This window comes from Tuber melanosporum (genome assembly GCF_000151645.1).
Source record: "Tuber melanosporum whole genome shotgun sequence assembly, scaffold_40, strain Mel28".
In the NCBI taxonomy this organism is placed as follows: domain Eukaryota; kingdom Fungi; phylum Ascomycota; class Pezizomycetes; order Pezizales; family Tuberaceae; genus Tuber; species Tuber melanosporum.
The window spans coordinates 262,115-278,231 of NW_003299085.1; the positions used below are offsets into that span (position 1 = coordinate 262,115).

General features: G+C 47.1%; 2 protein-coding genes; one reads left to right on the forward strand and one right to left on the reverse strand.

Moving 5' to 3' along the window:
* Window positions 1–362: 362 nt before the first annotated feature.
* Window positions 363–2,441, forward strand: GSTUM_00007944001 (uncharacterized protein; the record flags this gene model as incomplete). XM_002839749.2 has 2 exons in its annotated part: window positions 363–2,242; window positions 2,296–2,441. Exons 1-2 carry the CDS (start codon window positions 493–495, stop codon window positions 2,439–2,441), a joined length of 1,896 nt encoding a protein of 631 aa, XP_002839795.1. The 5' UTR covers window positions 363–492.
* A 10,890-nt stretch (window positions 2,442–13,331) lies between these two features.
* Window positions 13,332–15,555, reverse strand: GSTUM_00007945001 (uncharacterized protein). XM_002839750.2 has 2 exons: window positions 14,272–15,555; window positions 13,332–14,206 (listed from the first exon to the last, which is right to left on the reverse strand). The coding sequence occupies exons 1-2, from the start codon at window positions 14,943–14,945 to the stop codon at window positions 13,510–13,512; spliced, it is 1,371 nt and encodes a 456-aa protein (XP_002839796.1). The 5' UTR covers window positions 14,946–15,555; the 3' UTR covers window positions 13,332–13,509.
* Between the last annotated feature and the right edge of the window lie 562 nt (window positions 15,556–16,117).

Genomic DNA, 16,117 nt, shown 5'->3' on the forward strand with positions numbered 1-16,117 from the left:
GCGTGTGGGAATTGAAAACTGGTAACGTGTCGGTACCAGTACTGGTCCCCAAAGAACTGCGGACTGAAAGAGGATTAAGGAAAGGTTAGTGAGGAAAATTTGGCGATTGGAGACGGCCATATTATTTGGTATGATATCATAGTTTGATACTGCTGTACAGATACTCGAGTACACCGGTAGCCCTATGGTGGTTAGGGGTGGGGTTGGTTGGATCGTCCCGAGCCTAATGAGGTTGAGGCTGAATGAATGCCATTGTTCGAGTTTTGAGTACGAACTGTGCTACAGTAGGCCGTCACCCGCGACCACAAAATGGCGCACGGACCACTAGCTTACTCTGACAGCGTCCCAACTTCAATAATAAACAATCCCTCAGCTCCCTCAGCTGCCTCAGCGCGCGACATACCACATTCACCTGCAACACCACTAACATCCCGCCTCTCCACTAATCTGCTACAAGCGGCACTTTCCCCAGCAATCTAAATATTTATCTCAATGCCAAGAGCAACGAGGAATAATTCCTCGGGCCCTCTAGTATCGCTCCCTTATGGGCCCCGCTCAAAGCGTAAAGCCCCTCCAGTAACCGAAGAAGAAAGAGGATTAGGTGAGCAAGAAGCCACCACGCAAGGAATCGGGGGGTTTATCTCTCCAATAGTCATCGACCAAGACAGCGAGTCATCACCAACACTCCCCTCAAGACCACGCAAACGTGTGCGCGCGACCACACTAGAGGTTCGAGGCGACGATGTTGTAGAAGCTGCCGAACCTGCTATCGAAGCGAGGTTACCTCTCGCTACTCGCCGACCTCGGAGAAGCCCACGGAAAAGCCTGCCATGGGATATCGTTGCTGCTGGGGCACAAAAGGCAGCGGGGAAGCCTCGCTCGAGTGCCCAGAATAACAGAAATCGCTCAAGTCTCGCTACGATGGAGGCTAGGGAGAAGGGATTGGCGGAAGAAACGGAACGAAGGATAGAAGAGGGGATCCCGAGCGAAGACGAGGAAGGAGGGGGCGCACGCCTATCAGCCTCGCATGACCCTCTCCAATTGAAGGAAAAACAGCCCGCCGATAGACATACTACGCTCTTATCTCCGAGGGAAGAGCAGGCTCCCTCTGGTTCCGAAGACGGGCATGGTGATCTTTTGCCAGCCGACAGGTCGCAAGAGAGTCCTGAAAAAGTAGTGGAAGAACTCATGAACAACGTTGTGACCAGTGCGATTGCTCAGATAGATGAGATTGAAGAGGAGGAGGTAGAAGACCTAGAGTCCGAAAGCAATGACGTCGAGTTTAATCCTCGGAACTACGAGGATGTGGATGAAGCCATTAGGAAGCAGTTATCTGCGGAGGCCGATGGTGGGGAAAACGGTGAAGTTGAAGTCGGATCGGAACCTGTGGCTAGTGGAGAGGATGATCCCCAATGTGAAATGTCCCTAGCCACCGCTCTCGGGGCAAAGCTCGAAAAATCTCGTGAGGCACTACAGACGTTCAAGGAGCAGCTCGAAGCGACTACGGGTACTGCTAACCAGCTGATGGAGCTTCGAGATGGCATTGATTCCCGCTCCGGGTACACTCGAATTCTGCGGGAAATCATTCGCAAGTTGGCCGAGGAGGAGCGCCCCGACAATGGTGCATTAGAGGCACTGGCAGATTTCTCTTTAAATATCAGCAGCATGGTTTCTGAGATCAGAGACGCTCACAGAGATGTCGAAGCTCTTCTTGAGAATCTTGGTGCTGGAATCATATCTGGTACCAGGAGTGCCCAGATGGTCGAAACTATGTTGGAGCAAAGGGGATTCGAGGAAGAGGCACCACGCGACGGTATCAATTGGAAACGCATCAATAGGAACTCAGTAGTGCGAGAAAATGAGGCTCTTGCGTCTGCAAAACTGAACCCCGTAGAGCCCCAAACTCCGATGAGAAGCACCCGCTCGAACCCGTCCAGGTATCGCACCCAAGGGGCTCTCCCAACCCCCGAAGCGAGGCCGCCTCCCTCGGTCCCATCGTCCCACGATTCACTCTCAGACTTGGAGTTCCTTGGCTCGACAGCCCCGGTGATCGGCGACGATGCTCCTGTCGAAATCGTTCGTATAGAAAGCTTCGGGAGCAGACCATCTAATACCCCCCGCCGATCGAAACGCCGCCGCGAAAGCGAGGATGATGACTCACCGCAAGTCCGTGAGGACCGGGCTTGGTCTAGCCCGGAACTAAAAGCGCTCTTCCGACGCCTTGCACAGGTCCAGAAAGCTGGTATGTTGCCCCCATCCCCATATCGACTGTCGTACATACTAACATCCATCTAGAACCCGGCAAAGTCATTGTCTTGGACTCCCGCAGCGGATACACCCGCACCAAGGAGGAGATCCTCATCAAAGCCAAGGAAATTAAGGACGATATGGTGAGGTCCGGCAGAGCCGGTACTTTGAAACCCATCTGGGACGATATCTAGATCTCTTTTATGCTCCTCTCCTTTTCCTTTCAAACTAATGAATAATACCTTTGTACTTTTTAGTCAGATTGTGACATTCTCACGACACGACGGAGGCGTGCTGTGTATTGTACTATACCCTCATGTATTGCTACTGCCCTTAGGTGAGTTATCCCGGGTGGCGTAAAAAGGCGTGTCTGGTAGCATGATAGATTAATCATAACTGCTGTAATTACTTGTCTTCCGTTCTCTTCTGTTTTAAACATTGCTGTTGTCATATCACCCGAATTTCCCCACTTTAATAAGCGCGATGGGCCTGTGCTGCTGTGTATTGCCCTGGGTTTTGTTGAGTTACATAAATTCAACGGCCGGGGTAGGCCCAAATAGAAAGACAGGAAATGAAAGTTTCATGTTTATTGGAATGTTCACTGTGTGTAGCCGACCTCGGTTTTTGGCTCTCGAGGTGGTTGTATGGGACGTTAAAACGGGTTCGTTGGGGATAGTATCCACATTGGACCACGCGCCACGGGTCACAGTTTTCTGCCTGCTCTGGAGTCTACCGATATGGGGGTCTGCAGGCCCCAGCGCCAACCGACGAGTAACCGCTTTCTCAGCGCCCCATCGTTGTTTGGATGCAGGTACAATGTTTTTCATCTGTGATCTTGGCGCATAGAATAGCCTTGGGGGTCTCGATCCCGGGGCATTTGGCGGGTGCCCGTAGCCAGGCAACTGTCCATCCGGTTATGAGCGGGAAGCCTTGGAGCACGGTTGGCGTATCGGTTTGATAATTTTCTGATATTGAAACATTGCTGCGGGTCGGGACTTGTATCAGCATAATTCGTACTTCAGATACACTGTGTTGAGCCTATACCCAGCTGTCCAGAATGCCGGAATGTAGTGTTGTTAAAGCACCGTATGGTAAGTAAGGTCAGTTATATTTAGGCAAACGCTCCGTTTTCTGGGCATCACGGTGATGTTTGGTTATAACCGACTATCCCAAAATCCTTCAGTGTACTATGCACAAGTTGGCAAATAGGTAAAATATATGGTGCATATCACACTATGAGATTCTCGGAATAGTGAAGTAGTCTTGCGACCCAAAATTCGCTACTCTTTTTGTAGTCTCTTTGGTTAAAGTGATTGTAATATTGAGACACAATCATCCATCATTCAATACAAAAAATTTCAGGAAATGCAAAAAAAGAAAGCACCACGTCTCGTTATCCCCGCCCAAATCCCGTCTCTGCAATCCTTACAGAAACCCTTCAACCCCCAAAAAATAAGTATTCTGCCACAGCGTACCTCCAAAACAAAACAGTTACCTATAATTCCCTGTTGCCTTCCACCTCTTTCCAACCCCTCCCTACTCCACTCACCACCCCTTAGAGTCCCAAGATAGACCGGCAACCGATGCACCTTTCATTCCTCCCACACCTCTCAAAGCACTTCTGGCAAACCCCGTGCCCACACCCTGGGATGACTTCCCCCTTCCTCTCCAGGCAGTCGATACAGCGCGTCATGTACCTTCCCATATCCTCCTCGGCCGTCTCGGCGACGACGGGTGAGTCACGGGGGATTTCCCAGGTTGGTGGGCCGGGTATTTTGAACGCCTCGTTTTCGTCCTGGGAGGGGGCAGTGGGATTTGGGGTAGGAGTATGGGGGCGCGCGGGGGTTACAGGGGGTTTGGTGGTGAGGTCTGTCTTAGCTTTGGGGGACACAGGATCTTCAGAGGGTCCCCTCCTGATAGGGGGGAAAGGAGGGGAGGAGGTTCCGTCCTCCGGAGGTTTGAAGCAACGGCAACTAACGAGGAGGGACTTGATCTGGTTGAGCATTTCCGGGCAGATGTTGTTGTGACGATATTGGCCGGAGGCCGTTCGATGCGGGATGCGTGCTTTGAGGTGATATTGTTGCTCGCTGGAACTGAGGGCGAGCGTTGGTGTTTTTTGTGAGGTGGTGCACTTATCTTATATATCGGAGTTCGTCACAGAAATCACCTGAAACTCTGATAGAAATGTCGACCGATTTGAAAGTTGACTTCTTGAAAAGGCAAGAATTGTGCGCTGTGGGGGTTTCGAGGATGAAACCGTTCTGGGCTTCTTGAGCTTTCTGGAATTGCGCCTGGAAAGAAAATTGGTATCCTTCGAATTCCATTGGTAACTGTAGTCATAGTTTATCACTCGGCAATGGAATATTTTCAAGGGTAGTGTATATCTGGCATGCCCCGCCGTGGGGCACGAGGAGGGCAGATAGGCACAACCACTCCCGAATTGGGCGTTTGAAATAGGGGTTGCAACGTATAACTCGCCCATGGAGAAGAGCGGAGAAATGAGAGAATGTAAAAAAGAGAGCCACTAAAGTGGTGCAGTAAGCACCCAAATACAAGATAGATATGCCGGGTGTCGGAGTTGCCCTTTTGGGCTACGCGAAGAGGAAATACTAGAAACACAACCACTAACTGAGACAACATAAAAGAGATAGTATGGACATGTGGTCATAGCAGAAGAGGAGACTGCAATGGGCGTCTCTATACTTTACCGTGAGTACATAATCGGTGTTACCAAGAGTCTCGGGCTCTCTTTGCATGGCATCTCTAGTAGAGGGTAAGAGCATTGATTTTTTTGAAAAGGGTGTCTTGAAAAGACCGCCGGTTAAGGCGACGGCAAGCCATCCAACGAGCCCAATCATGAGTGTGACAGGGATGCTCCTCTTGTAACCACGGGAACATCAGTCTGGGTCCATGGACCTGGGACATGGTTCTTTCGATAGGATGACAAATTGGCTAAAAAGGGTCCTAAGCAGCATATGGGGTTACCTGGTAAACTAATTAGCTATCATACCTGGAACAAGAGGGATCACGTGACAAGCGAAATAGTTTTCCTAGGTTTAATTTGCATTCTATCGTTTGTATTTAGGAAGAAAAAACCAGGCGAACGCAAATAACCCTCATTCACCCAATCCTCAAATTCATGATACAAATTGAAGAGGAAGCCCTCCAGGTTCCCCACACCCGACGTCCTTCAAACACAACAACTAACTAAGAGCCAGCGACAATGAGCCAGCTCCTTATTCCACCTCAAAGGCTGCAAGCGGACATATCTCCCCGAGCCCAGCTTCTGTTTTTCTTTTTGCTCTCCCCAAGTCCACAACCCGACACCACATTTCCAGAACCAGCGTTCCGGAATTAGGAACCTCTATATTCCACTTACCCCAAAACTCCAAGGCCAAATCTCAACATCCTGAATTCTGCTCTCGTAGAGACCTCAGAAAAGAGAAACTGAAAATCAAGCTCTTTTACCTCCTAGGTATGGGGATTAGCAGTGAGACTGAATGGAAAGCTGATAGCTACAGATAATATCCGGTAACTTAAGTGCTTTGTATAAATAAATATTAGGAGGGAATAGCATTATACGTAGAGTTCAGATCATACCTGCGCTTTCCTGTTCCCCCCGATATATTGGGGTTGAAGATTGAATTGTTGCTTGGATTCTCTTCTTTTTGGGTGTTAAAGATGCACCAGCTTTTTTTCGGGCTCATTCGGACTGTAATTTGCTGGACACGGCTTTAGTCTGGCCTGACTTTCAGTAGGCTTAGACTGGGTCGTGTCCACTCATTTGGGGCGCTGACTAACCAATTGAGAGGCCCCCTCCCCTCCATTAAATTTAAGCAACAAGTAATAGCTAGCAGGGCAGCTAATAAACTTTTGGAAGGGTGGAATTATATTAACGAATTGGGGGATAGTATTATCAATACCTTGGAAAAGCATAGAACTTCTTACTAGGATACTCGGTGCGAAAGGTCAACAACGATGCTGATTATCGGTAGCGCTTTGGGACTTTCGGGGGCGAGCTTCAAGGACAATCTCAACCAAGCCAATCACGGCAGTGTTCATGAACAAATGCCCAAAGACTAAAAGAGAGTTGGCATTTGTGGGAATGGCAACTGAGGCAATAATGGTATCGTATTAGGTACCACAAATAGAATTATCGCTTCATAAGTTTAGAATGATAACTCGATCCAACATGTGGATGGAAGTATGGCTCTTACCAGGGAAACGATTTTGTGTTGAGCGCTGGAAAGCAGATATCGCTTGAACACATGGAGGCAATATTTGTCCGCATGACAAATTCCCTTAGAGGCTTGTTTGGAAACGATGCAAGCGTTCCGTTCGTCGACCGTTCCCCATACAAAAATCTTTTTTCCTCCATTTCGGAACGGTTACTTTGTATGTGGAATGGTTGACAAACGGAACAGTGGCAGCGTTGCCAGATATGCCATTTAGTCTATCACTACTCCCCAAGAGATCGATGGAATAAGACCCCAGCGTGAAGTTTCAGTCTTGATGATTTATTGCAAACTAAGGATGTTTTTTTGTTTTTTTTTTGTTAAATCCTAGAATTTATTTGCTTCATTAGACACAAATCTCTACTATCATATAAAGACCATGCAGGAGCCCCTGATTTAATCCTAAGATATGCTGGTCAAATGCCTCCTCCATAGGTCTAGGGAAAAAACAAGTCACCCCAAGTCCCTCTGGTATGAGTCCAACCACACATCAAACCCTCAAAGTAAGAACCCACACTAAGCCAAGCCACTAAAGAAGCAAGGATAAGAATCTTCCTGCATAAGAAAATCCCTCATGCCACTAGTGACAAAGTCAATACACAGGCCCAAAAAGAGAAATCTGCTGGAGACAACAAGAAAACTCATACCTTGTTCTCTTAAGAAATGAAATATAAAGGAAAGCTAAATCAAAGAAATCTCCTTGAAATGAACAAAGCCCTCAGGTTTTTCCCAGCCTAGCCTCTAATGAGTGGGAAGTTCAACAGGCAATCCAATTCCATTTAGCAGACAGGAAACTGATCTGAAAGTTGAGGAGAGATTATGGCCCAGGCATTCTAGTAACAAACTGAGTTGTAACCAGCTGTCTGAATGGTGAGTAATCAGAGGTAGTGCAATACCAACTACATTTTTTCAGGAACTCCAACTGGGTGGTAGTAACATTCAATTGAGTGGAAAAGCATATACAGCTGTAAGAATAGTAGAAATCCTTCATGATTGAAAAGGTAAGTGTGCTACAAGAAAGGGGGGAGAAGGTTTATAAAGCCATTACCTAACAGAGAAGGCCAGAAGCTCCCAACAGCTAGAGATGGTAATATAGTTATAACCCTATGATAAAGGTTCGTGTCCAGGCCTATGAAGCCCCAAAGCTCAGCATGGGAGAAAAGATAATGAAGATTGGATAGTGTTTTGTCTTCAAACCTCCTGTCTAAAGAGAAAAATAAAAGATTGGTGAGGGGAATAGCAGACAAGTAGATTACTAAGGATACTTTCCAGATCTTGCTATTCTTGTAAACAAGATATTTTGGATGTGCTGTAGACTACTAGTCTGTTAAGGAATACTAATAGTATACAAAGAACAAAGGTGTTAACAATTGGTATTATTAACAAGAAGACCAGTGTTACTGTTAGGAATACCGGGATCTGATACCTAGAAACTATCCTAAGTAGGGTAACCCCACTCAGAATCGGAATCTCTGGTCTCCAATACCCCCCTCTGGCTACCTTATGGGGCCCACATATCATCATACATATTAATCTCAGTTGCATTCTGTGACTATCATGCCATAGAATTGAAGGCATAAGAATAAGACCATATATGTCGCTATTGTTTGTTTGATCGAATTCTGTTCACAGGATATATAAGAGGGGACCTTTGGCTAGGTCTAAGAAGTAGAATGGAGTGAATCCGTCAACTACTCAGAGAGTTACTAGGCTTCAAAGATGTGATATTTTTGGCATGGATTTTAAGTAACGGGATGTTTTTGCATGAAGATATGGTATTGAATGGTAAAGGATCTCAACAAGAAACCAATACATTTGCACCCATCCTATGATAACTAGAAGAGTCTAGAACTCTGAAGAATACTACCACAGAAGTCAATGGACTTCACAGAGTGTTACAACTGAATCCAAGAATACGCTATGGTTGCGGGAATAATTTACAATACTAGAATGGCCATTGAAACCCTACTACTCAGAGCAACTAGGAGTTGCTAACTGAGGGATTATCTATCAATCTGGTAGAATAGCTTCTTGTGAATTAGTAGGAAGTTATCTGGAAGATATCTATTGGTTGGATATGGAGTTATAGAGGTTTGAAGTCAAATGACTTAGGAAGTTTACAATTACCACTACCTCTGCAGATACAACCCGCAGATAAAACTGATCATTTCATCAACGACGGAGTCAATTGGGATCAACTCAGTTCGACTTGAGAACTAGGGCATAAGTCTAAAGACTCTGATGATCAGATAATTACTATTGAGAACAGCACAGTTCCTAGTTAGCAATATTGAAATTACTGAAAAGGGTACGGTAATTTTCAGGCTTTTCAGATGTTTACATCTTTTGAAGAATACTCAACATTGTGAGTTATAATCAGAGAGGTACATAGTTGTATAATAGATAGCTGTAGTCCGTGAACACTTAGACGTGGAATATAAATATTGAAGTGTCTCTCAAGCTTTTAGACATCATCAATCAACAGAGAAGAAACCTTAACAATAAAATATTGTCTTCACGATTCTGCTCTACTTTTCCTACTTTACTTCACTCTTAGTAGTCATAAATGAAACGAATGAAATCCGAGCCTTCCTAGATAATCTCCGTCTACAGAAACACATCTTGGTTGGCCTAGACAACTCTGAAGTTTATCAGTTTGTCTCCACCTAACAGTCATAATATATATACTGTTTCTTTCCTTTTTTCTTTCTTTCTCACCACTCTATTTTACCTCACCTTACTTTTCTTTTCTTATCTTTTCTTTCCTTCTCTTTCTTTTGTTTCTTTCCCTTGTTCTTTTATGAAAGTCAGCTTAAGCCTTTTATGAATGATATTCTTTACAATGTGAGGAGCTCCTGTTGCCCTGGGTGGGCATATTTGTTAGGGCAACACCATGTTTTCTTGTTATGGTGCCTGTTGGTTTACAATTCTTCTCTCCTCCTACTTATTTCTCCTTCTTCCTCTTTCTTTTCTCCTCATGCAACCTGTTATCTCTTCCTGTACATCTAACCATTCAACAACCACCCTCTGTTCTGTCTGCTGATTAGTCTATCCTCCGTCATCCAGTTTCTCTTGTTCCTGGGTTTTCCTCCCGTCGTCAGTACTGTCTACAGTTCTGTTTTCTTGTTCCTGGCCCTGTTCCCTGTCTGGTCCTTTCCTTGGTCTTGTTCTCAGTCCTATTCTCGATGTAGTCTCCCCCCAGCTCCTGGAGTGGTGTGTACCTTGGAAGCCTTGTCTACCCGTCATTCCCGTTACAACCAGAAACTTGCCTCTGGGAAAAGCAGTCAATTACCAGGGAGGGAAGAGTATACGGATGTGCGTATGATACAAAAAAAAACCCGCACTCATTTCTAATACCCCATCCCCCCAATAACAAACCCAGGTGTATCAAATCATAACCGACCTTAACGCAGCTCCAACACCAGACAACCAAATATCGCCATTCCAACTCCAACATACTCACTATAAATGGGGTAGCCCAGCTCATATGATGGGAGAAAACACATACGGTAAATTGAATCGCGCCCACTACTATCTCTTTGCCTTCTTGTAGTAAACTTTACACCCTCCACCTAAATCCGCCTCCGACAAAGTGGACAAACCGGCTGACTCGAAAGCAGACAAATCTGCTCATAGCACCACCTGCAAAGCGCGTGTCCGCACGGGAACGAGTACTCAACGACATAGTCGGGCTGAAACAAAACAGGACACCTGGAATCTTCACTCATGCCCTCAAACCAAGTTGCTGGCGGTTCCTCCGTGAGTCTCGGCAATGGGATCAGAGGAGGAGGGGGGGGGAGGTCAGTTCTTGGGGCGTGAGGGATGAGGTTTATGTCTATCTCTCCGGCAGCATTGAGAAAGATTGGAGCTGTGTTATCACGTTGCCCCCGGTCTCCGGTAGTAGTGGCACGACCAGCAAGGTCATTCCTACTGGTCTCAAGAGTAACAGGAAGGAGCGGGAGGAACTGCAATGGGTTAATGCAAGCTTCAGACAGCTATCCATTGGATCTGTTATACTTACAATTGACGATACCACTCGCCCGGTGTTATCGCGGCGTCTTTCCTCAAAATACTCCTCTCCCTCGTACCACATCACCTCGAGGTCTCCGCTTTCATCACCGCCATAATTTCTACTACCTCCGTTATGAGAATGGCTATCCTCCTGAGAATCCGAAGGGATATCTGGTAGAGTAGCAGTATTAATAGGTTCGGGTCCCTCATCAGGAGTAAGCACCAACACGTTCTCGACCAACCGGCCACCTTCCTCAACTCTCCAGGTCCCAGTTCTAATTGCTCCGGAAATCGCTGCACCAGGGTTTGAGGGGCTATCAAACCGAACTCTGCCATAGATATTATAAATACGACTATGGATCACGCCGCTAAGTAAGGAAGGAGCGGCGAATGGCTGGTTCGTGATTGGGTCTCTGGTTCCTAACAAGCCAGGATCACTAGAAGCTGCAGAAGACGGATCGTGCGTTGACTGAACCGGATCTGGCTCGCTTGCCGGTAGCTCGTGTATGTCACCATGGGGAAGCTGGATGGTGGACATGGTGTACTCGGGTATAAGGCGTGAAGGAAGATGAACCCGATTTGGTGAACAATTACGTAATTGATGGTTTGGAAGATGCACGTTCCGGGTTTTGGATATAGTGGTTAAGCAAGAGCTCTGGAAGACTGCAACTGATAATCTCACCAGAGGCTTTTATTCTCAACGCTCACAAGCTACTTCTTTCAATTCTCTCAGTAACCATTGAATAGAAGACTAAATCTTAGAAAACGGATTGGAAGAAGAAGAAAACACCTATTAAGCGTATTGAATTTAATTGTCGCTAGAAATGCTTCAACTATCCGTATTAGAAATTTTATGCAGCCATTTCCGTAAAGGGGAATTTGATATCAGCACGCCCTTGCCATGGAATGAGAAGTCAAGCTGGAGTGGGCTTGGGAATCCCCAAGCAGCTAAAAATGAGAGGACAACTATCATACTAGCACAACTCTAAACCAAAATTGATGATATTGTCAAACCCACTTCCAGGTAAATATATCACGATAGAGAGCTTTTCCCACATGCGAGCCCGACCTAAAACGACTCTGCTGTACCCGACAAAACAACCCCCCCCCCGCAGCCATCACCCGTGGCCAAGACACCGCTCCCATACACCACACTTTGTTCGAACGAATTACGTTTACTTCTCGCTACCCCTAACGCTACTAGGGACACCGGTTTCCGAGAATATCCAATATACGAGAAGCAACTATAAGCAGAATCCTTACACTATTGATTGAGCCTTCAGACGGGAGCGCTTGCAGCGTTTCCGCTAGCAACTATGCCCCAGAAACCAGCCTTGCGACTAGCCAGTACGGTAGTTAAGTAGCGGAAGCAAACAGATAACAAAACACCGAGTGACAAATCATGTCCCGAAAAGCGCTTATCATACAAACCATAAACACCCCTGGCGAAAGACCGGCAGACACTTTTACGTTGAAATAAGAAGCGGCTGAAGTGAAGCCCACGATTTGCCAAAGAGCCAGTAGTGGCTTGGTAGGTGCGGTCCTAGCTGTAAAGAGTTAGCTCCTGAAAGTCACATCGCGATTTCGAGAATGATCTAGCTGGGATAAAAATCTTATTTTGAAAGTATCGTACCAGCGCCTTCCCGGTTTTCGCCAGATTATGCGGTAAATTTATAGAGCAGGCATCACCCCAAACCCTCTCTCTCTCCCTCTCTCCCTCCGGATCCCGGGCAATCCCAAAACCCACGAACCTTGCAAATCCCTTTAAGCCTTTATCATAGGAAATTCACAATGGTATGATACGATACCTTCCCCCCGGGTATGATACCACGAGCAGAAAAAAGAAAAAAAACTAAGTCACTAGTATCGCACAATACTTGCTCGGGTGTGTCCATGAAATTGGAAAAAGGTGATCGTCCAGGTTTGTTAATCATGCGATGACAAGATGACCTTGAGAGCTGGAAACCGGAGAGTCTGGAGGACGAGGGCGGTAGGTAGTGGATATGACAAGATAGTGTAACAACGGGTATCATAGGAAGTCAAAACTGGAGCCTCAAGTGGCCCAGTCATAGTATCAGTTTACTACACCCGTGGAAGAAGAAAAAAAACACTCTCAAGTCCCCGGGCCTCACGGAACGACACCAGCGGAATTTTGAGGAAACCGCGTGTATCCCGGGTTTCTGATTATTGGCAAAATAATCCCTACATTGCCACCCCCAGTTTCCGATTTTTGCAAATGCCCGAGCACTCCATAGTGCCACAACTCCCGCCTTCCCACTCCCCCCACCAAGAGCAGAACCACGAAAAAATGGGCACCCACCACCAACTGTGATTTGGTAGGCAGCATTAGAATCCAGTGTTACGGAGAGGCATAGCACATATCACATTTGACATCCCGTACTCGAGTATAGTAAATTTACCAACCAACCGATGCAAGTACTCGAGTACTTCCCCGGCCCCCCCCCCCCCCACGCCCATCCTGAGTACTCGTACTGTACGGCACACATACACGAGATAGAAGAATGAAATTGGGTTCACACACACGTGAGGCGCAATAATAACATACCGATAAGCTATGATATTGGTGAGCAAAACTGTATTAAGTATACTATCGGTGCCGGTAGCATCGTAGCTGCGATTACAAGTATCATACTAGCTATTACTATCAGATAGAGAGCGTCGGTAGTGCCTGGCCCCATATGATAAGTGTCGATTCTATCTATGGTAACTTAACTCGATGCGTTATTTACGTCCCTGCAAGTAAAACAAAAACAGCAAATAGTTGCGTGGCGATTTATATAGTTAACCTCGGTTATTTGATTGGGGTATTCAGATATGGTATTTTGAATACATGCATTGGTCCCCCTCCCTTGTCCCCCGGCCCCTCTTAATGATAATATTTGGGCCTAAGATTTCCTAGTGATTGCCTTTTTCCCCGGTCGTTCACTTTCCCGTACAGTACAGTGTAGCCATTTTAAGAACTAAGGAAGAAAAAAAAAAAAAGAAAGAAAGAAAGCTAAAAAATAATAAAAATACAGCCTCCGTCACCATTATCATTCCGTTGTTGATTTATACAGTATCGTCGTAACGTACTATCAAAGGGGAAAAGGGAAAAATTAGATTCTGCTAAATAATAGAGAAGAAAAAATTTGGCGGAGGAAAGGGACAGGGGGAATGCCTTCTTCCGATATCGCGTGGTAGCGCTAACCGCCAAAACCTGATTCTTGATAGAACTGGTAGCCAAGTGGTTCAAAACCACATGATTCGGTATCCCGAGCACACTCGCGTCACCCTTCATTGCAGAACTCGTATTCAGGATAACCTTCTGTAACATCATCGGTAGGCTGGGCGGCGCCGGAATATCCCCATCTTCATTCCCAATCCTGTGACCATCTTCCCCGCCATCGTCAAAATCGCGAAGGTAGGCGGGTATCTCCTTTGTGTATCGCTTCTTTTTCTTTGACAGGTTCGAGAGGAGATTTGCCGAAGCGTGAGGGTGATGCGTGGAGCCTGATGGCGACGGTGGAGAGTGTTGGCGGTCGAGTGGGGGCATGTCGTCGGCGTTCACCTCGAGGTAGTTCACTAGGATTCCTGTGTCGTCTACTGCTGTAGGAAGGTTATCGGATGTTCGCATCTCCCCATCAACGAAAAATTTCAAGTGGTGGGTGCCTGGCGGGAGGGGTACGACTGCTGACAGCGTCTCGTCGTCTGGGCTGTGGATGATTACTTTAGCACCAAGGAGGGGGAGGGTAAGGCAGAGGAAGGGAGGGGAGCAAACCTCCTATTCAATTTAAACCTCTTCCGCCAATTGGAAAATGTGCCCGTAACATATACTTTGTGACCGCCCTGCAACCATTGGACGAGTGTGGGGATTGTTCTCGTATCGGCAACATCTACTTCTTCATCGTCAACGGTGGTAGTCGATCCCATGCTCCCTCTCTTGGTCAAAGGATCGGCATGCGGTCCGGCGGACAGTGGGGTGCCCACTCGAGAAGGGAGATCCTCTCCGGCCGCAGTGGGAGTGCTGTTTTCCGTCTGCAATTTTCGAAGGGTCGGAGAAGTCAACGCGTCCTCGTCGTCAAAGCCAGGGGTTGGCCGCGGAGTAGTATGAATGATAGTCCATGGCACGGATGAGATTGCCTCTGCGATGCTCTCACGTCGCCCCTGGGGTATGTAGCGCGCTTCGATAGCGCTCGCAGGTTCATTGCGGGGGAGGGGGTCCTCTGGGGGCACAGAGGTCGAGGCGCTGGTGTGCTTCGATGGTGCCGGCTGAAGACTATTCCGGCGGTTGATTGTTGTCCGAGATGATGAGGTTGATGCGGCACGGGCGGGGACATTTGCTATCGGGGGTGAGGTAGGGGTGGAGTGCTGCTGGTTGAGGTGATGATGTTGGTGGTGGTGGTGCTGTTGCTGCTGCGGCTGGGCAGATGTTCGGGAGGGGTTATTCCCCATGGTTACGAATAGCCGGGTCCTCACAAATTATGTAGGTATGCGTGTGGGAAGGAAAATGGTAATAATAATAATAGGGGGAGATCCAAGTGGTGGTGGTGGTGGTGGTGGGAGTGGTGTGTTTGTTGGTCTTTCTGGTGTGTGAGTGCGTAGGTGTACTGGTACGGTACTGTATGGAGGGAATAATGGATGTGGGGAGGTAACTTGATAGGAGGGTGAGGGGGCGGTTTGGGGAGTAACGTGAGTGTCTCGTGGTGATGGGTGAGGATCACGGTATGATAACCTAGGTAGCTGCTCGACCACTGCAGGGTGGCCCCTACTTTCCTTTCCCCCCTTTTTTTTCCTCTCTTTCCTCCCACTCTCCCCCAACTGCGATACTCGAGCACAGCGAGAGACACAAATCAATTAATGCACTGCTGGGAAACAGCAAGGCGAATGCCGGGACCCGCAGGGGGTGGGGATGAAAAGGGACGGCGAGATCGGGGGAGAAATACTCGAGCACAGTACAGGAAGATCAGAGACGGATTATCCCTGAGGGAGAACTGAGCGAGATATCACAACAGGCTCTTGAGTATGATGATATTCTGGACGAATATCACAAAATGCGAGTGTCGTTCACTTGTCAGTAAAAAGGGGGGAGAGGAAGAAGAGAAGCTGAGTGTACTGTACGAGCACACAGTATGAGTAAAATGGTTCAACTTTTTCCCCTCTTGCAATCGTCATAGGTAGAGAGCAATCGGCCTCTTTGCTGCACTCGAGCACAGCATGATTGCTTGGCGATTCATCCACCCGCTTTCATCATCCATAGCTCACCTCCCCGCCCTCACATTACTTACTCGAGCAGTTGCCGGTGGACTGTCTAAACTCGCACTCAGCACAATATGTACTCGTACACTACCGCCGCCCACCGGCGAAAACTTTCCCTCTTTGACAAGAAAGCGTCGACAGCCTCAAAAAAAAAAAAAAAAAAAAAGAATGGACGAGGGAAAAAAACCATTCAGGAAATTTAATGTGCTCAATCTTACAGCATGCTGTGTATCACTTGGAATATCATATCTAATATTTGTTCCTTCACGGTTCTACCCGTAATGACTGGTGCATTATCCTGGGTCTCCATGTTTTTCGCTTAATGGAGAACAAGCCGTTGAGACATTTCGTCATTTTCTCGGCTTTTA

Coding starts and splice junctions, on each gene's coding strand:
- GSTUM_00007945001 (XM_002839750.2), bottom strand. CDS start 14,945: ATGGGGAATAACCCCTCCCGAACATCTGCCCAGCCGCAGCAGCAACAG. Junction 14,207..14,271: donor AGGTTTAAATTGAATAGGAG/GTTTGCTCCCCT, acceptor AATCATCCACAG/CCCAGACGACGAGACGCTGT.